At 47.1% G+C, this 21,302-nt stretch overlaps 1 protein-coding gene across 3 annotated transcripts in view; it reads left to right on the top strand.

Moving 5' to 3' along the window:
• The first annotated feature begins 2,464 nt into the window (after positions 1–2,464).
• PRR14L (proline rich 14 like) overlaps positions 2,465–21,302 on the top strand; it is a 44,869-nt gene continuing 26,031 nt past the window's right edge. Inside the window, exons 1-3 of one of the 3 annotated variants that reach the window (XM_005908532.3) lie at positions 2,465–2,622; positions 11,512–12,035; positions 19,009–19,081. In XM_005908532.3, coding sequence (XP_005908594.1) covers positions 11,562–12,035; positions 19,009–19,081 — 547 coding nt within the window. In that variant the 5' untranslated portion in view covers positions 2,465–2,622; positions 11,512–11,561. Of the gene's footprint in view, positions 2,623–2,709; positions 3,098–11,511; positions 12,036–19,008; positions 19,082–21,302 lie in introns of those variants that run through there. The other 2 variants (XM_070385817.1, XM_070385818.1) reach the window with 2 other exon arrangements.

Here is a 21,302-nt window from a genome sequence, read left to right on the forward strand (position 1 = left end):
TTTGTCCTGAGCAATGTCTATAATTGGTGTCATATCTTAGAAATACGCATATTTCACTTTTTAATTTGGCAAAAATTCATAAAAACAAAAAAACGACGACAACAACAACAAAAAACCTTGTCAAGGTTTGAGACTTTGCCCAGTCTAAAGCTGGGCAAAGCTAGGGAAGGCTGGAGCAGGTAGCTGAAATACTGGGGAGTCAATAGCCTTGGTTCTACAACCACCTGTGGGATTGCCTGCTTTTAGCTGTGTACCTTTGCACAAGATAATTCTCTCTGCTCAAATTTCTCCCTTGACAGATGGGAATTAAAAGTATGTGTTATTCTTCCTTCACGAGATGTTTGAGGGCCAGATGAAGTGAAGGACATGTTACATTAGGTCTTTGAAATTAAAAGAACTTAAAATGCCATGTCAGTTCAGTTCAGTCGCTCAGTCGTGTCTGACTCTTTGCGACCCCATGAATCGTAGCACGCCAGGCCTCCCTATCCATCACCAACTCCCGGAGTTTACCCAAACTCATGTCCATTGAGTCGGTGATGCCATCAACCATCTCATCCTCTGTCGTCCCCTTCTCCTCCTGCCCCAACCTCTCCCAGCATCAGGGTCTTTTCCAATGAGTCAACTCTTCGCATGAGGTGGCCAAAGTATTGGAGTTTCAGCTTCAGCATCAGTCCTTCCAATGAACACCCAGGACTGATCTCCTTTAGGATGGACTGGTTGGATCTCCTTGCAGTCCAAGGGACTCTCAAGAGTCTTCTCCAACACCACAGTTCAAAAGCACCAATTCCTCAGCGCTCAGCTTTCTTCATAGTCCAACTCTGACATCCATACATGACCACTGGAAAAACCATAGCCTTGACTAGATGGACCTATATTGGCAAAGTAATGTCTCTGTTTATTAATATGCTATCTAGGTTGGTCATAACTTTCCTTCCAAGGAGAAAGCGTCTTTTAATTTCATTGCTGCAATCACCATCTGCAGTGATTCCAAAAGCATGGAATTTATCAGGAAATTGGCTCTCATTGACTTTTAAGGGGTTGAATGATGATACTTCTTTGAGGTCCTTTTGTGCTTACTACAGAGCTAGGAGCAAGACTAGGACTAGGGTGAGGTGGGTGAGGCTAATGAGTTGTTCAGTCATAATTCCGGTTTGACTCTTTTTGACCCCATGGATTGCAGCACACCAGCCTTCCCTGTCCTTCCCTATCTCCCAGAGTTTGCTCAAATTCATGTCCATTGAATCGGTGATCCTATTAACCACTTGCCTTATTTAGGGCACAAAATGCTAAGGGGGTGCCAAAAAACTCAGTGAGATAAATGATAATGTGATTGTTTTGAAAGGAAGCGTTACTACAAAAAAATCCATGTTGAACAAAATATTACATTTTAAAAATAAAGATGAGAATAATAATGGTGCAGTGCCTGTCATCTTAGAACCTGAGGCAGAAGACAAACCAATAACACTGGGTTTCTCAGATCCTTGTCTGTAGGCATGCAGTGGCCTGAGGAAGAACCTGAGGTCTTGCATACTCCTGTAAAAACGTGTTGAAATGTCTTAAAGTGAGTTTCTAGTTATTTAATCCCAACAACATCTGTAGTAGCCTATATGTGAAGTGCATGCATACATGGACGATGGATAGACTCACTGGATGTAAACAATAGTGTTGGCATTTGGGTTTCTGTATCTCCAGCCCTAACTAAAGCTGGGAAAACCACGATCTCAGATAAAACAGTCCATATGTTGACTGGTTCAAAGATACCTTGATCAAAGAAGAGAAAATTAAAATCTCTCACAAAACTGTTAAACTTTAGCTCTCTAATCAGCCAAAAAATAACAGACTTCTGTTTAAACACAAGACTGTGTGATTTGGAGCAAGTTGATTGCATTCTCTAGACCTCAATTCCCTCTTAAAAGAACATTCTTTTCCTTCCTTCAAATATCTGCTTAGTGTTTGCTTGCGCGGGCACTGCTTTAGGCGGTGAACAAAGAATGATGAACAAAACAGACAAGGGTGGGAGAGAGAGATGATAAAAGGAGTCGATAAATAGATGATGGCAATTTCAGCTAGTGTTAAAGCTATGAAGAGATGAAAACAAAATTCCAGAAAGGAGAGGGAGCAGGGGAGTGACATGATCTAAAATACTGATTCCAGGTATAAAAAGATATCTTGGGCTGCCAGGGTAGAAGCCGAGAGATCCCAAGAGCTGCAAACATTAGGGCCACAAAAGAGGACTGGACCAGGGTTGGTAGCAGTGTAATCAGACACTGGGCCTGAGGCTCAACAGCGGAATCAAAAGGTGTGTTCCCCTTTAAGAGTCCTGGAGGCGGGGACGGGGCAGAGGCCGCCGGAGCTGGCCGAGGGCGGGAGTCCCTACAGGGAAGAGCCGCCTCAAGGGTGCGCGCGCGCAGTGCGGGGGCGGGACTTGGGCGAGTCCGCATGGCTGGCTCGGGCCCCGGATGAGGAAGTGCAGGGCGACCATAGAGACGAAGAGGCTGTAGTGGCCGGAGCGCCCCCGGGCTCTCTCGGCTCGGCTGGCTCAGGTAGATTCGGCGGCTACGGGGTTGCGGCAGCAGAGGCCGGGCTGGCGGGGCGAGCGCGGGCCGCGGAGCAGGCCTCAGGGTAAGAGGCTGGGGGCGGGAACGCTTGGGGCGTAGCCGCCCCGTCCCACTCAAGCCCTAGCGGACCCTCAGCCGGATGGTGCAGGCTGAGGGAGAGCCCGGGTCCCCCGCCCTCTTGGAGCGCCGACGGGAACGCAGGCTGCGCTGCGGGCGCCGAGAGACCAGGGGAGAGGGAGGAGCCCAGGCCCCGCGTCGCGAGGGCAAAACAGCTTCTCGGTGTCATGGCCCCGGCGGGGGAAAGCGACTCCTCGTCGACCTCAGTACGGCGGGGGACCCCCCAACTCCTCTCCTCGGGAAGGCGACGCCCGTTGTCGTGGGCGAACGCGCGACTCCGGCTGCATCGCGCTTGTCAGCGGAGGGAGACCCGCTCCCGGAGTGCGAGGGGGCGATTCTGAACTTATTTTCAGAAGGGATAAGACTTGTCTGGATTTGGTCAGCGCCCCTCAGGTGGAGAGAAAGATTCAAGTTGCCTAAAAGTGAGCGAGATCTTCCTTTCCTGTAAAAGCTAGAGTTATCTTCCCTCATATTTTTCGCCTGTATCCCGGTATATGGGGAGGAAGACCTAGAATTTACTTAGCGGCGTTAGTCGGCCTTTTTCCCCTCCCCCAGCCGTGTCCACCGAGGGAGCCTTGCTTCTCTGCCCCCGAGTCTTCTGGTGTGCCTTGAGCTCTTTACCTTTGCACCATGAAGAGCGTAGTGTTTGGGAGTGTGAGGGATACAAGCTCGTGTGTCCCACTTTCCATCTTTATGACCTTGACTCACAGCTTCACCTTTAGTCAGTTAGCCCATCTCTTAATTTCGGTCTTCTCTTCATAGAATTGTCCTCAAGACTACAGGAAATTTCGTGTAACTGTTTGGTACATAGTAACCTTTTGGTGGACTGTTGCTATTAGTTACTTAATTTGTTAGGAAAGAAAAGTAGTATCTTCCATAGAGAAACAGATTTTTCCATGCGTGCCTCTCCCCATCCCTCCCCACCGCCCCCCGCGTCCCTTCCTCACTAGAGAGGAGGCTTTTAACCCCCGGGGGGCAGAGAAAGAGGCGCTTTTACTCTTTTAGATCCTAAATTAACAAAGCTGTTAGAATAATCTGGGGGAAAAGACTGTTTGGGCAAACAGGTCTGGAAGATCTGATAGGAGAAGCAGCCTTCCCTTTGTCCACAGAAGCTATCAGTCCTTCCCGACTGGTTAGAGCTGCCCTCTTCCACTCCGCGTACTTGCTCTTCTGATGAAAAAGCTTCCCTCTACCTGATCTGCACACCCCTCACCCCAGAAAGGAGATTCCAACTTCTTTCTCTTGCTCTCCCAAGAAAAATATGATTCTAGACCTTTGAGATGAGTGCCCTTTCCTGCTGTATCTTTGGAGTGGCACAAATGGTTTCTCTTCTCCCCTCCCTTTGAGAAAAGGATGAAAATCTCTTATGCAGAGTCTCTGTCAGTAGAAATCAGGAGCATTTTCAGTGTTTCACTCCCCACTCCCCACCCCCGTGGAGACAGAGGGATCCTTTTTCTGAGTGCTGATAACAGGAGGAACAGGGAAGCTGTGCCTGATGCGCTTGAGATTTCCTGTGCACTCTTTTCCCTTGTGGAAGAGCGAGGCCCTGTTCATTGTGTGGACTTCCCTGCCCCACTTTGAGCTTGTCTGGAGAGCTTGTTAAAAGATCCTTCTTCCTCTGTCCCTCAAGAAGAGGCCCCTTTTCCGAATTGCCTCAGAGATTGGCTACAGTGTTTGAATCTTTGGAAAAGAAAGGCCCTTTCTCAAGGTGAAAGGCCTGTGGGGAACTTCTGAGGTCCCGATCACTATTGTGAGTATTGTCCCCTGACACAAGTGTGGCAGCGCCCAGTGTTCTGACTGCTTCATTTCGTTAAGAGCAGCCCCTTTGCTTTTGGAATTAACTAGAAGGGAGACCTTCAGACTTGGGATTATTGGGGCACATGGCTTTCTGTTCTACTGTTTTCTTTGTTTGATTCTTTTTTTTCTTATTCTTCTTTTGCTTAGTGCTGTAAACTTTATACCCCCAGAACTTTTGTTTTGGGGAGTGTTTGAATGACTAAAAGTTGTCACTTGGTCAGGTTTTTAATATTACTATAATAAAACGTATTCTAATGAGGCTGAGAGCTGCAGTGTTAGTTAATCTTTCACTGGTAGTCTCCCCACCCTCCCCCTGGCTTTTGTCATCTGGTGGGATAGGAGTTAACACTTCCCAATTGCCTGAAGACACGCTAAAGAACAGCTTTCTACCCTTTTCGTATGTAAAGTGGTCTTAAATTACCTCCTTTGCCCTTGCAGTGGGGATTAGTCTGAATTCTGTACCACTTTTGTTGGCGTCTTTAGGTGCCCTGTGCCAAAACAAAGTGAAATAGAAAAGTTATTTAGAGTCTTGGGAATTTTATGGGTTAGCAGGACTCTCTGAGGTTATTTTGTTTGACTTGTCCATTTTACATGTGGAAAACAAGCCCAGGAAAGTTCAGTGGCACACACTCAAGGGCGTGCTGAGTGTGAGGGGCAGGATAGGGACCCCAGTCTCCCACCTTGGAGACCAAAACTAGACTACTTCCTAACCCTGACTCTGCCTTTGAAACACAAAGACTGGGAGATGATTGTTCTCAATTGAAAAATGATTTCTTCTGTTGGAATAATTGTGCTGCCTACTCCACCAAATGTTAGTCTCCACGGTAAAGATGACAAGCCAATAGCAGTAAGAAAGAGTTGTTTGTGAGTCTATGGGTTATTTTTCCCTTGTACCTCAAACTAGGTAATTATCTGATGTCTTCAATCCAGTAGGTTGGTTATAAGTCTGTAGTAAGCATTAAGCCATAAATCTCTGTCTACATTTTATAAGCACGTGCTATACTTACTTTATTTCAAGTATATTTAAAACTTTAATGTAAAAACTTTTATGGTTAAAGGAGAAAGCTAACATTTAAAAAATACTGATAAAAGTAAAGGGATAATACACTTACCAGTTGTTATTTATTGCTTCATATTTGGATCTTGAGATATAATATTTTTAAAAAGTTTAACATGTATTACACCCTCATTGTAAAAAAAAGGGGGGGGGATATGTCATTAATAATCCTATCACTCATGGTTGCATTGTTAATATTTGGCTTACAGTTTTTAAAAGATTTTTCCTGTATGGATGTAGATACATATTTTACCAAAATAAAATAATCCTATTTTTTAATATGGGCTTTCCAGGAGGCACAGTGGTAAAGAATCTCCCTGCCAGTGCAGGAGATACAAGAGACACGGGTTCGATCCCTGTTTCAGGAAGATCCCCTGGAGGAGGGTATGGCAACCCACTCCAGTATTATTGCCTGGAAAATTCCCTGGACAGGGGAGCCTGGTGAGCTACAGTCCATGGGGCTGCAAAGAGTCAGACACGACTGACAACAGATAAACACACAATGTTTACCTAGTTTGATAAGACATCCCAGACAGCTTTCTATGGAGAGGTATATTTCTATACCGTCTTTTTTTTATTGCTCCACTGAATTCAGAAATTTGAAGGACTCAAATGGTAAAATTTTGTTTCTGCTGTCTTTGTGGCACAACCAAGTATCTTGATAGATGGAGAGTTTAGTGACATGCACTGGTGAGCTAACAATAATTGTAAACTGCTACTCTAGGCTTGCTTCTAAATACTACTTCACCTCTGAGGCTTCCCTGGTGGCTCAGACTGTAGAGTCTGCCTGCAGTGCAGGAGACCCAGGTTCTGTCCCTGGGTTGGGAAGATCCCCTGGAGAAGGAAATGGCAACCCACTCTGGTATTCTTGGCTGGAGAAACCCATGGATGGAGGAGTCTGGCGGGCTACAGTCCAGTCCATGGGGTTGCAGAGAGAGACACAACTGAGCAGCTTCACTCACTCACTCAGCTCGGGGTTTCAGCTGAGGTGCTGAGCTGTTTGTGGTGACTCCACTACACACTGCTGAGAAACTTGAGGACGAGAAGGGCTGAAGAGAAAAAGGAGGGGATGTCTGTTTTGCTTGAATAGCCGATATGCATGGTTGTTTTACAGGTTGAAAAGTCTTAGAATTCTGTCTCTACCAAACACACGTATTGAGAGCCAGTAGCTTTGTGATATCTGGCTTTTGTATATTGGAAGTCACCTTTTAGTCACCAAGCTTTCAATTTTGTTTCGGTCCACTTGGTTCACAGCATAGGTGGGGGCACAGGAAAAGTAATAGCAGTTTTTCCTGAGGAATATTTTGAGCCATTTTTTGGGGTGATCAGTGTTGCCCCTCTGTGATAAAGATCTGTTTAGTGTGTGTGTGCTTGTGCTTGTGCGTGATCCTGTGTTCAGAACAAAATCTTGAGTTAGCACCATGGGGATGGAACAGTGAGATGTGGTGGAGACGAAGCTGGCGTTGGGTGCTTGTGGATGAGTGCTGACTACACAGCGTGTGGACGGTCAGACAGTTACATCTGGGGATTCACGTCTGAGCTCTAGCGTAACGTGGTGCCATTACTGAGAGAGGCAGCAGGATCAGAAATAAGTGTGTAAGGTTACTGAGAACATCTTAACTCATCCTTGAATCTCACAGCTGTTTGCATGGACAACACTCAATTTTTCACTGGGTTGAGTGTGCTCTATTTTAGACATGTTAAGTTTGGGGGAGGGGGGCCTTCCCTGGTGGCTCAGTGGTAAAGAATCCAACTGCAAAGCAGGAGGGTAAGAAAGACATAGCAACCCACTCCAGTGTTCTTGCCAGGGAAATCCTATGGACAGAAGAGTCTGAGCAAAGTCCATGGGCTTGCAAAAGAGTTGGACACAAGTTAGCAACTAAACAACAAGTTTTGAGAGGGTGCCATCCTTGTGAATGAAACATAGATCACAACTTGAGAAAAGGTTGGGGCTATGGACAGGTTTCTTTTTTTAAAAAGTCAACTTTGTTAAGATATAATTCATATACCATACAATTCACAGTGTAAATTGTACAATTCAGTGGTGGTTGGCATAGTCAGAGTTGTGCCCCAAAGCAGCACTGTCCATCAGCAGCCACTGCATTTGTCCACTTCTTCCAGAAGTTGTTGTTCAGTCCCTCAGTCATGTCCATCTCTTTACCACCCCATGGACTGCAGCCCGCCAGTGTCCTGTCCTCCACCATCTCCTGGATTTTGTTCAAATTCATGTCCATTGAGTTGGTGATGCCATCCAGCCATCTCATCCTGTCGTCCCCTTCTCCTGCCTTCAGTATTTTCCAACATCAGGGTCTTTTCCAGTGAGTCAGCTCTTCGTACCAGGTGGCCAAAGTATTAGAGATTCGGCTTCAGTCCTTCATGAACATTCAGGGTCGATTTCTTTTAGGATTGACTGGTTTGATCTCCTTGCTGTCCAAGGGACTCTAAAGCCTTCTCCAGCATCACAGTTTGAAACCAATAATTCTTTGGTGCTCAGCCTTCTTTGTGGTCCAGCTCTCACATCCATATGTGAGTACTGGAAAAACCATTGCTTCCAGAAGTAGGCGACCACTAATCCACTTTGCAGCTCTAGATTTGTCTGCTCTGGACATTTAATGGAAATGAGATCTTATAACAGTGGTCTTTCCTGATGGCTTCCTTTACCTGCATGATGTTTTCAAGATGCATCGGTGTTGTGTCATGAACCAGCACGTTGGGTCCTTTCATAGTCGAGTAATACTCCATTGTGGATGGACGACATTTTGTTGGCCATTCATCCGTTGATAGACATTTTGAGTTGTTTCTGCTTTTTGGCCCCTGTGAACAGTGCTACAGTGAACATCCATGTTCAAGTTTTTGTGCAGTCGTGTGGTTTTTGCACATGTTCCTCAGAGTGGAATCGTGGAGTCATGTGGTTCCTCTGTGCCTAAAGGGACAGTTTTGAGTCACCTTCTTGGCAGACAAGCTGCATGAAAAGGCAAGGGCGTGAAGAAAGTGAAGCCGGGGAAGGCGTGTCCAGGGCAGGATTTGAAAAGCCCTGCACGATGGTGGCTGGCAAGACCCATGGAGCCTCTCCAGCCACAAGACCATCTCCTGCAGTGGGCTTTCCACTTCTGCGCTTGCTCTTGTGGTCTGTTTGTGATGTGACAGTCAGAAGCTGGATGGTGTCTGTTGAGGTGAAAGGGGAGCTGAACCAAATTAAAAAGGAGCACTGCCAGCCTTTTTTGGGAGGGGCCTCAATAGCAATTCCACTGTTATTCCCTTAACCCCCACGTATCTACACACACACGTTGGCCTAAAATCCAGAGTACCCCTGGAGATATCCAGGAGCTCGCAGAGAAAGGGGGAACGAACTCCAAGAAGGAGGCCTTGTTGGCGCTCTCTGTGGAAGTCTGCGAGCCCTGCCGCGCTCCTGTGGTCAGCGGCCTCTCTCTCCTTATTTCCCTTTTGGAGTTAAGTCTCTTCTTACGTTACCTCAGCCTCGTGGATCAGCCATCTGCTTTCCTATAATTTCTAGCATTTAAATTAGTGGTGTCACAGTGTGCCCTTTCGTTTTGAGTAGGGTTCCTTGAGAACACAGAGGTGCTCAGCGGATGAGAGCACAGGGGCGGGAGTAAACTGTCCACCACGGGTCGGAAGACCAGGAGAAGGGCAGCATGGCCCACAAGGAGAGAGCCTGTCATCCGCCCCCCGCCCACTTCCTCGGTCCCAGCTCCAGTCCAGGCAGCACAAGCCCGTGGAGAGGACTGTCCATCCCCCTGTCAGCCCAGGGGTGTTCAAGGAGCAGGGCACTCAGTGATGGGGAGGCGGAGCATGTGCCTTTGTGGAAGCGATGCAGGTGGGCTCCCTCAGGGAATCGGGGTACACATAGAGACGGGACCCAAAGGCCGCTGGGTCCTAAGGAGTTACACAGTGTCTAAGGGAGTCCCTCCTGCTCAGAAACACAGTTGCGGTCGCTGGAGAGAAGATGAGACTGCTCAACACAGTGAGAACAGTTCTGTAGTTGGCACTGGGTTTTACTTGATGTAATGTGTTTATTATGGGAAAACGTGGACTTTTGGAAGCAGTGGGAGTAGCTTTCTGAAACATCCTTTCTGTGTCTGTTTTGGCCAAAGGGATTGGCCGCCAGTACCTCTAGTAAATTCGTGTTCTGAATTCGGAGTTGCCAAATATTTCTCACCTTCTCTGTCCTCCTGTTCAGGGTTAGGGAAAGCATCAAGAATGAAAGCATGCAGTATCTCATTTGGTTAACCATTTCCGCCTTGGTCAGGTCAAGTGGATTTTGTGGTGGAAACTGCACACATTTGGTAGACTAAAATGGAAAAGTCGCCAGCCAGGAACCCCTGGCTCTGGGGGTACCATATCCTATCTCTCCGTGTTTGTTTTGATTACTTTAATAATGTAGTATCATGAACTACTTAAACATACTTATTTTAGCAGATAACCCATGTTTCTGTTGCCCAGCAGAAGTGAAACGTGACACCCACATTAGAAGCCCCAGGCGTCCCCTCTCCTCCCTTGCATTAACAATGCAATATTTCAGGCATGCGTGCTCTTTCTCTCCGTTGTGTTTGATTCTCCTGTGGCCCCGTGGACTGTAGTCCACCAGGCTCCTCTGTCTTATGGATTTCCCAGGCAAGAATACTGGAGTGGGTCGCCATTCCCTTCTCCAGGGGATCTTCCCAACCCAGAAATCGAACCCATGTCTCCTGCATTGGCAGGCAGATTCTTTACCACTGAGCCCCCTGGGAAGCACCCAATACTTCCAGCAGGTCACCCTCACCCTCCTCAGCTTTGGTGTTGGAGCCTACAACAGAAGGACAACGGCTGCCCTGCTCAGCTCATGGGGCTGTCAGGAAAATCACGTGAGCGGTGTCTTAGAAGGCACTTGGGCATCTTGAGGTGCTGAGTAGAAGTCAGGAAGGATTCTGCCCCAGAGCTGGTATAGTGCTGTCTGGCTCCAGGCTGTGTGGACACAGCTCAGGGGTTTGGTGACAATAAAAGAATGGAATCCTGTTTTCTCTGTATGTTCTTCTAAAGAAAATTCTTAATGAAGAGAAGTCAGTTGATCAGATTCTGAGTCCCTCAGTGTATGTTCATTCAGAAGATGCTCTCTGAGTGCCTGCTAGGTGTGAGGCAGCTGTTCCAGGCAGTGGGGCTGCAGCACTGAATAAAATGGGCAAGGTTCATGACCTGAGAACAAGTGGAAAACCATCTTTACCTTCTAATTTCAAAAATGTATTTCTTTTTGACCTTGCCTCACAACTTGCAGGGTCTCAGTTTGTAAAGCAGGGATTGAACCCAGGCCCCAGCAGGGAAAGCTTGGAATCCTAACCACTGGGCCACCAGGGAACTCCCATTTATCTTCTAATTGATTTGATCCATCGGGTCTATCCTTGAGTGCTTGCTGCTGCTGCTGCTAAGTCGAGTCTGTCGTGTCCGACTCTGTGCGACCCCATAGACGGCAGCCCACCAGGCTCCCCCGTCCCTGGGATTCTCCAGGCAAGAACACTGGAGTGGGTTGCCATTTCCTTCTCCAATGCATGAAAGTGAAAAGTGAAAGTGAAGTCGCTCAGTCGTGTCCGACTCTTCTCGACCCCATGGACTGTAGCCTTCCAGGCTCCTCCATCCATGGGATTTTCCAGGCAAGAGTACTGGAGTGGGGTGCCATTGCCTTCTCCAATCCTTGAGTGCTTAGACATGTCTTATTCTCATCTACTTTTGATCAGATCTCACTTAAATCCAGCTTTAAATTGAGAATTTATCACAAGGCGGTCTCTGAATTACAATTAGACAAACGTCTACTGAAGGTTTAAGGTATTATTTTTCCTCAAACTCAGTCTGTTAAGCAGATTTCTTGGTGCCAGATAATGCTGGCATTTGAGGTAGAATTTTTGGCGCTTGTTTTAGTCAATTTGAGCTGAGACAGCTTCCTTCTACCCTGCAAGGTTTTAAATTCTTATCCCTTCCTTTGATTTGTGTCAGGGTGAACCGTTTGGTGTAAGAGGCTTGACTCCATATCTGCACCTGCCCCCATGCTGTCATCCGGCGTGGAGACCCAGCCCGTTCCACTTGATTCCTCCATGTCTGCTGAGGTGCAGGAATTATACTCTGAACTCCCAGGGAGTGCCTCCAAAGAGCTTCATGCTGACCCCGAGCCGAGTGCAACTCCAGATGTAAAACCCGGAGCCTCAAGCTCTCGTGTAAGTCAGAGTAGGGCTGTGCCCTCGGAGCTGCAGAGGACTCCTGCGGACAGTTGTCGTGAAGAAGCCCCCAAGACCTCGGACCATGGGGGTGAGCCTGGGCAGTGTGGGCTGGTGGACCCCTCAACAGAAGGTCCTGTGGCTCCTGGGAGCCTGGATAGGGAAGCGAAAGCCAAGAGCCTGGAGCAAAAGGTCTTCAGAGATGAAGGGGACCAGGCAGAGGTGGTGAGAGACCCCTGTGAGGGAGCGGAAGAAGACCTGCATCAGTATCCCACAGCTGCTGGAGAACAGCCCCGCCCCTGCCAGGTAAGACACGAGACCTTGGCTCACTCGGCGTCTCTCCAGCTGGACTGACGCGTCACAAGATAAAGTACAGATGCTCACAGGTGGCTTACAACTCATTCTTGAAACATTTCCAGAATGTTGATCTTGATGTTAACTTTCTTTCAGTGATCTTTGAAAACGTGTGTCGCATCAGACACTTGAAGAGAGGAAGTGCTTATCTCATGAAGAAAGTGTCAGTCCTGTGTGGCAGCTGCTGTGTATGGAATGTTGAGTCTCTTTGTGACAGTTGCATGGGGTTTCTGTGTACAGTGTTAAGGAACGATGCGTACTGGTTGCTTGAGTTTGGTAGTATCACGGTCAGGACAGAGTGAGGTGTCACAGAGGTGCCTGAGGGAGATTGGACACAGCAAGGGCTTCACGGGATGGAAACCCTCAAGGGGTCTCTGTGTTTCGAAAGTCATTTCTAAACTTTGATTATATTTTTTTCTACGTTAGAGATGATAATCTCCAAAGAACTGATTCAAGGTAACCCACTTTGTGGGAGGCTGAAGCTTAAATCAGAAAACCCGTTCTTTAATACAGAGTGAGAAGTGGAATCTCTGCTTAGTGTGACATGAAAAATCCAGTCTCTGTGAGTTTGCTATTAGAGTAAGAGGGATTCGTTAGGTGAGACTAATGGGTAGTTGCTCCATGGCATACGGGATCTTCCTGGACCAGGAATTGAACCCATGTCTCCTGCATTTCAGGCAGATTCTTTACCACTGAGCCACCAAGGAAGCCCTGTGCTTGCTCTTTTGTTTGTTTTTCTTGGTGCTGAGAGTCACAGGGATAGATCTGCCTGGTTGAATCTGTTGTGGAAGCTTTAGCCTCAAGATATTCATGCTCAGCACAGATTCAGAAAATGTTCTGAATCATCTGCTGGCTGAAACATCCGAGGACTCAGTACATCGTCTGACAGATATGTGGACAGGAGACATCCAGTAAGGATGCATAGTGGCCGGTGATCACTCGAGGTGTGTGACACTCTTGAGAAACTTGTAATTTAATGGCATGTTCATAAAAGACCCAATCTCGTGTGATTTCCGTGACTTCACTTAAGTGAAAGGCTGGTATGCTGAGGGCCAGTTAAGCTTGCTTCATTGTCACCCCGAGAGTCTCTGATCCTGAGGAAGTTCTCCACAGTGTGAAGGAGCTTGCTGTTTATGTAAAAAAGATCTTGTTGGACAGAACTCGTTTTCAGTGATTTAAAAGTGAAAAAAAATCTGAACTTCACACTCTCAGTAGTGAAGCTGATGGCCATAAGCTCTTCTCCAGGTCAGCCAGGACACAGTGATCCTCACATGCCTGCGGTTCTCAGTTCCTGTTGTTAAAAGTGTGTGACAGAGCAGTGCCCGAGACACCGTGTGCATGTCGCCAGGCTTTAAGGTAGAACTAGGGCTTCCTTAGTGGCTCTGCAGTGAAGAGTGCTCCTGTAGTGCAGGAGATGGGGGTTTGATCCCTGGGGTGGGAAGATACCGTGAAGGAGGAAATGGCAACCCACTCCAGTATTCTTTCCTGGGAAATCCCATGGACAGAGGAGTCTGGTGGGCTACAGTCCATACGTGACTGAGCATGCACACAAGGTGAAACTTTCTCATTATTTTAGCAGTTCTCTTAGGTCAGTCCCTGTGGGGGGCTGTCATGAAATGCCTTACCCAGCTCACATAATCGATGCCTTATCTAAAGTTTCTCTGACTTGAGATCCACAGAGGAACACTCCTTGTAAACCCTGTAAAGGTGATTTAGAGTTCCTGTCCCACAGCTCTTCCCAGATGTGCAAGTGTAGGTAACAGGTCCATCTGGAGACTCCGAGTCTCATTGATTTTCAGTGTTCTTCAGTATACACACATGGTCAGGGCTGTTCCATGAGCGTCAAGAAGTGTGGGCCATCTCATTTGCTTCATGTGTGGCCCCGCTTTTGTGTGTTCCGTGTGTCGGCGGTGGTTCTGCCTGAAGCTGGGACCACCACTGCCTGCAACTCAGGAAGCTTAGGCTTGGAGGAGGTCTGCAGGATCTAGGGCCCAAGGTTCAGAGATACATCAGGCCCCAGGGAGCTTTAACCAGCCTGCTTGTAAAAGCTGAAGAGCCTGGTATGTGTTCATTTCCCTCCTAAAGATATTTGTGGGTTTTGTTTTTTTTTTTCTGGCTCTATAGTAACCTCATAGGTATGAACCAGTATTGCATCTTTTTAGGACTCACAGCCAGCTTTTAACAGGAAATGAGATTACAGATGAACAGTAAGAATGGTTTTCAGTACCCTCCTAAAATCTGCCTCGACTTTGGAGAAGTATGGCAAGTTGATTTTGGTTGAAAGCAGTGGGCAGGAGAGTGACACGTTGGCTGTGGCAGGCTGAGGTGGAGAGGTCGCTGTCGGTTTGACAGATTCCACTGTGGTGTGGCCTTTCTTATTTTACGTAGTGTATATCATGCTACAGACTGATGTAGTGATCTCACTTAATTTGCAAGAGGGATCCACATTAACTTTTATCTTGGAAACAGATTTTGCAAGGAATATTAAGACACTAGTGATCAGCTATGGACATTTTAAAAAATCTAGATGGTAGAGAGAAATGTTTAGGACTTTACCTCTAGGAATCCTGAAACTTAAGTACATTTGTTGTTGTTATTCAGTCGCTAAGTCGTGTCTGACTCTTTGTGACCCCGTGGACTGCAGCATGCCAGGCTTCCCTGTGCTTCACTGTCTCCTGGAGTTTGCTCAAATTCATGTCCATTGAGTCAGCAATACTATCTAACTGTCTCATCCTCTACAGCCCCTTCTCCTCCTGCCCTCAATCTTTCCCAACATCAGGATCTTTTCCAGTGAGTCGGCTCTTTGCATCAGGTGGCCAGAGTTTTGGGACTTGAGCTTCAGCATTAGTCCTTCCAGTGAATATTCAGGGTTGATTTCCTTTAGGATTGACTGGTTTGATCTCCTTGCAGTCCAAGGGGTTCTCAAGACTCTTCTCCAGCACCACAGTTCAAAAGCATCAGTTCTTCAACACTCAGCCTTCTTTGGGCTTCCCAGGTGGCTCAGTTGATAGAGAATCCGTCTGCAATGCAGGAGGCCCAGGAGACACAGATTCAATCCCTGAGTTGGAAAGATCCCCTGGAGGAGGGCATGGCAACCCACTCCAGGATTCTTGCCTGGAGAATCCCACAGACAGAGGAGCCTGGTGGGCTACAGTCCATAGGGTCACAGTCAGACAGACCTAAAGCGACTAAGCACACACACACAGCCTTCTTTATGGTCCAGCTCTCACATCTGTACCTGACTACTGGAAAAAACCAGCTGATAAAGTATTATAGGAAGAGAACTTCATGTCTGATAAGTTTTTGCAAGTGTTACATGATGGGCTGGCCTTAGGAGGGCGGTGGAGTTACACACAGGACACTTAGGCTACTCAGCCATAGCTTGCAAGTTGTCTGTTCTGTGCTCTTATCTGCACTTGGGGCCCAGGCTGGTCAAGCTCCCACCTGATCTGGAGGTCGCCCACCACCCTGCTGGCAGTGCTTGGGTGTCCCTCACATCCAACATCAGCCTCACCTGGTCGTATCTGATAACCCAGATCAGATCTGAAACTTAACGCTTTGTAGGGTCCACAGCCCCTACGCGGGGAGACTTGTTTTTCCTTACTTAGGACCTTTCAAGAGGTCAGCGAGGGAGAGGGGAGTCTGTCACTCTTGGCCCCTGCGTCTCCCCTTCCCTGTTAGGATCGTGCTGCTAACCAGGGAGAAGGGGATGACCTGAAGCAGTTGGCTTGGGTGGGAGGGCTCTAGCTAGGACCCCTCCTTCGAGCAGCAGGTGTGGAGGAACTGAACTCCCAGCAGCCCCACCAGGGCCCCCTCAGGAGTCACCTGGCGAGATCACCAGGGCCCTTGGGAATCTGAGGGGAGCTGTGTGCTGCTGGCGGGAGGTCCACTCTCACCCTGCAGAGGCTCTTTAGACCCAGAAGAGCTTAGGGCGGTCACCCCAGATGACACCAGGGTCTGCTGATGACAGTCCTGTCAGCTTTCTCACAGGAAGGGATGACAAGTGTCTGAGGTGTGCTGGGTGGCGAGAGCTTCTGTTCATGGCGCAAGCTGTCTGTGGTCCCCATTTATAAAACCACCTAGGAGCTCGCTCTCCGCCCTGCGAAGCTACAGTTGGGCATCCTGAGGCTGGAGCAGAGCTGAGTCTGGGTCCTCCCCCCTCGGCTTCTGCTCCAGCACTCGGCCTTGCCTATAGAGTGTTGATCTGAAGAACTATTCGAATAGCATCCAGTCTCACCCCTCAGACACAGCTTGAGAATTAGAAGTGTGCAGGGCAGTGTCATTTGGAGTAAGGATCAAGGGTTACCACAGAAAAAGGTGCTTTCTTAACCTTTCATTTTGAAATAATTTGAGACTCACAGAAGAGTTGCAGAAGCAATGTGAAGACCTTCATGTGGATCCCTCTCCTGTTAGCTTTTCACCACATTTGCTTTTTTCCCCTTTTGATCTTAGTTTGCAGTTGCAGATGTGAGGCTTAAATGCCTGACTGTGTATTTACTCACAGACATCCGGCATTCTGTTAGGTGGCTGCAGTACACGAATCAAAATCAAGACATTAACCCTTTTATCGAAAGACCACATTCACACTGGACCAGTTGTCCCACTGACGTCTTTTAGCAAAAGAAAATGTTTTTTTGGTCTAAGAGAAAAATTCAAGATCACTCGTGGCATTCATTTGTCATGTCTCTTTAGTCTCCTTTAATCTGCAGTGTTTCCTCAGCTCATGACCTTGACACTTGCAGAGTGCAGGCTGTTTATTTTGTAGCATTGTCCTCAGCTTGGGTTTGTCAGACATTTCCTCATGATCAGATCGTGGTTGTGCATTTAGCGGGGCAGGAATCCCACAGAAATGATTGGTTCTTCTCCATACATCCTCTCGCAGGCTTGGTGTAGGGGGTGCCTCCCTCCTGGGCAGGGGAACTGCCCGGCCTCTCCACTGTGGAGGTACCATTTTCCCCTTCACAATTATTGAGTATCTTGTGGGGCGATATTTGAAGAATACGTAATTATTTCTGTTTCTCATTCAAACTTTTAGCCAGTAGGTTTAACACCCACTGATGAGTCTCCTTGAGGTAATAATCATGATGGTTCCCAAGCGGTGATTTTCTAGTTCCGTCCTTCCTTCCATGATGAGTAAGAGCTTTCTCCTCTCCCCATTTGCAAATACATTTGACCCAGCATCACGCTAGAATTTGTACGCTTTGGTCAAGTACAGTAACAGTAAGTTCTGTGGGAGAGAGGTGTTTTGAGTTCATGCTTCGCCAAAGCATTCATCTCTAAAGTTGCAAGAAAAAGCAAAGGCACAGTCCTGCTTCCTGCATGACGCTCCATGCCAGGCCTCTTCTCTCAGGTCCAGTGACGATACTTTTTTCCCCCTGTACTTGCCATCACTTGGGTCTTCTGTTTCCACCGCAGAACTTTGCTTAGAGATGAAATGGTTTTGCTTATTGTTTTTTTAAGTGCTATAAAAAAAATTGTCAGAAGTTACAACAGTGACTTCACCATCTGTAGATTTAAGTGAGTGTTGTGTCAGTCAGAATCTTGTACTTACCAATTAAATTAGTGTAGGGGAAAATTCTACTCTTTTTTTTTTTTTTTGAACATCAAAAGATTATTGATGTAAAAGAAAACCAGTGGTTAGAACTCCAGACTTCCGCTTCAGGGGACATGAGCTCCACCCTTGGTGGGGAGGGGGAGTACTAAACCCCTCGTGCCTCAGGGCGAGGCAAAAAGAAAAACCAAAAGATTTTTTTTAAAAAATAGAAGAAGACCAAAAAACCCCCAGATATCTCCAGTTAAGGAATTTAGTGCTTTTGTCTGTGTGGGAAGATGCAAGAGTCTGATCTCACTGAACTCATTCCTCTGATGCACACCTCAGCTCCCTGAGGTCAGTGTCCTGTGCCTCTCTTCCTGAGTCTGCTCGGGGTGCGCCATCACGCGTGGCGTGGCTGCGGCAGTTGAATGCTGGCCGGCGGGCATCTAGTTCCTACCCTCAGTTTCCTCAGGGTGATGCGAGAAGTTCAGCTTCTCTGTGCCCCAATGCTGGTGCTGAGTCAAATCTCTGGGACAGAGTTTTGGGACAGGTGAAGTAGAAAAGGATAACTTTATTGCTTTGCCAGGCAAAGGGGGACACAGTGGGCTAATGCCCTCAAATCCAAGTGTCCCCACTTGGGGAAGACAGTGAGGAGTTTTATAGTAATTGTTCAAAGAGGGCGTGATTAGCTGGTGGACACCCTTCTGATGGGTCAGTGATGAGGTAAGTAGGAGTGCACATCGTCAACCTTTGGGTCCAACTGGTCTGGGGTCTACATTGCAAAAAAAAACACAAAAAACAAATGTAAATCAGTGGGCAAATAGAGGTGAGCCAGAAGGACACTTTGATGTGAGCAGCCGTTGTTGGTCAGTCGGCATCTGCAGCTGGCCAGCCCACTTGGACCCTGTCTTCATCGAGCTCCACACCCACGCTGCCCCTGCCTGTTTTCCTGAAGTCCCTCTTGTCCGTTGTCATTGATGGTGCTCCCCCTCATCCCCTGCTCCAGTGAACAGGGATGAAAAGGGAAAGTAGCCCTTCCAGGAAGAAAGAACATGGTTAGGGGCTGGGTGCCATCCAACTTCCTGATAGTTTCCAGTTAGGTTTTCACTTTATTAAGATCACACTGCACCAGTGTGTTTATTGATTCAGAAGACACAAGGTTTTGTTTGGATCTGTCAGGACCTTGGGAAACTTGACTTTTCAAGTTCAAAGTCTAGAGGAATGGAAGTTTTACTAATAATATGAACTTGAATTTGCGGCTTCCTTCAGTTCCCAGTCCTTGTGACCACTAGCACATTTCTAAGAGCTGCAGAGAAGCCTCTCAGAGGATCGTTGGCATTGTGAGCTCAGAGTCTCTGGGTCTTCCTTGACCACTGGGTTTTCTTACCGCAGGAGGACCTCCGGATGCAGGCAAGTGAAGAACTTTTATGCACGGGCCTCCCTGAAGATGGTCTCAGGAACAAAGGTATCCATTTCTCTCACATCCTTTCCTTTTTCCACTTGTTACACCATTTTTGTTCCCACTGAGAACATGAGGATTGTAGGACCCCGTCTTGCACAAAGGACCGGCTGTAGCAGCTGTTGGTATTACTGCCCATGGACATGCTCGGAGGCCCCTGGTGTTATCCAATGGTGCCTCTTCTGTGACTAACTTTGCTTCCCACTTTTTCTGTAATGAGGCATTGACTATGAGTTGAACCTTAAAACTAGTGTGGAATCTTCCATTTGACTTTATAAAGCAACCCTGCCTTCCAAACGAGTTCACATGGACAGGGCAGGAACTACTGCCTCACAGGACATCCCACTGTGTTCATCCCACGTCCACTCCCCATCACCTTGAGAGTTTGCCAAGCTCATTTCTGTTACCTCATTTGCTCCTCAGGTTTTGCAGTGGTAAAGAACTCTGCCTGCCAATGCAGGAGATGCAAGAGACTCAGGTTTGATCCCTGGCTTGGGAAGATCCCCTGGAGAAGGGAATGGCAAACTGCTCTTGCCTGGAGAATCCCACGGACAGGGGAGCCTGATGGGCTACAGTCCAGGGGGTCGCGAAGAGTCAGACGTGACTGAGCACGTACACATATTTGCTCCTCAAAACAATGGTAGGATATGGGCCTCAGAGATACTACTTCATTGTGATTGATCTGTTCATTGATTAAGCAAGAAACCGAGGCCTAAAAGAGGGTGCTGAGCCAAGATTCTGTGTGTATCTGTTGCATAATTAAGATTAACTATGTAGAATAATTAGAGCTGCAAAAAAAAAAAAAAGAAAAACCAGCAAATATGTTTAATCACATGAACATTTTGTTACTGTGGAACAGCGTCAGATTTGATGATGCTTCTTGGCAGCCTGGACAGAAAAGGGGGTGCAGACCATCCCTGTGAGAAAGGACACTTGTCCTAGTTCATCCTCCTGCTTCCTGCTGCTGGAGTTTCTCTCTGTGGCTCAAAGGCCTTGCTGTCCTGTGGAGAGTAAAGCTCTGAAGTTGAGGATAGTCATTATCTTCCTGTAATTCACATTTTGGAGGAGTGGAAAGTTGAAAAATGAGCCAGTACCACACCCATTTAAAAGGCAACCAGGAAGCGGTCTAGACATTTGGGGCACTGACTTTTTTTTTTAATTAAGGTATAGCTTACATACAGTGAAATTCACTCGTGTGTGTGTGTGTACACAAACATGCAGTTGTGTAATCACAGCTGTACTGACCCAATAAAAAAAATGGAACATTTCCATCTTGCAGGCTCCTTATCCTCCTCTCCAACCCCTCCAGTCCATTTTCTTTGTTCAAGATTGTGTGTTGGGTGTTATGTGTCCATTGCATTTTCATACAAGTTTAAGACTGTCTGTCAATTTCTGCAAATGTAAGCACCATTTAAACAGTTGTCACACGACTACAAATCCATGATGTTCAACCAAGGTTGCGAAACTCCTGTGCTGCTGAAACAGGCATACACCTCACAGAACACATTTCACCCTCCAGTGTGCCTAACTTGTAACAGCTTTCCTCACTTAATTCCTTGTTCTGCTGACATCTGTAACATACCTACCAGTCACCAGGGTCACCATGGGGTGTTCAGTACAGAGTGAGCAGTAAGATCCAATAGCATTTGTTGATGTCACCTAACTGTAGTCATTTATCAGCTCCACAAATATTTACTGAGTGCTGTTATGTACCGGGTGTTACGCTAGACAACAGGGAGGTGGAGATACCAAATCAGAGGTGATCATTCCCCTCGTGGAGCTTATGTTCTAGTGGGAACTAGATCTGTAGGTTGATTTGCATCTTGCTTTGTCTGCTCAGTGCAGGCGTCCTGTTATATGCATGCAGCATACGTACAGGCATATACACATATTTACCTCTATGTGAACAGCTTTGGGAGAGGGACAAAAAGTCTTTTGTAGATTAACAGGTTGGGGGAACTTCTTTATACTGCATCCTGTGCCTAGAGTTTCAGAGAACTTCTGGGAAGTAAAACTCCTTCATGAGTTACATTTACATCTTAGGTATTTTGTGTGTGTGTGTTTTAATGTTTCATAATGAAAAATTTCTCACTTACTCAGAAGAGGAAAGGAAAAAATACTAAATCCCTGTGAACCTGTCTCTCACCTTCAATTATTACCAACTCATGACCGACCCTGTAGGGAGGCAAGCCTTGCAGTAATCGGGTTCAAGACTCATATTCCACTT

Source organism: Bos mutus, chromosome 17 (genome assembly GCF_027580195.1).
Source record: "Bos mutus isolate GX-2022 chromosome 17, NWIPB_WYAK_1.1, whole genome shotgun sequence".
NCBI classification, from domain to species: domain Eukaryota; kingdom Metazoa; phylum Chordata; class Mammalia; order Artiodactyla; family Bovidae; genus Bos; species Bos mutus.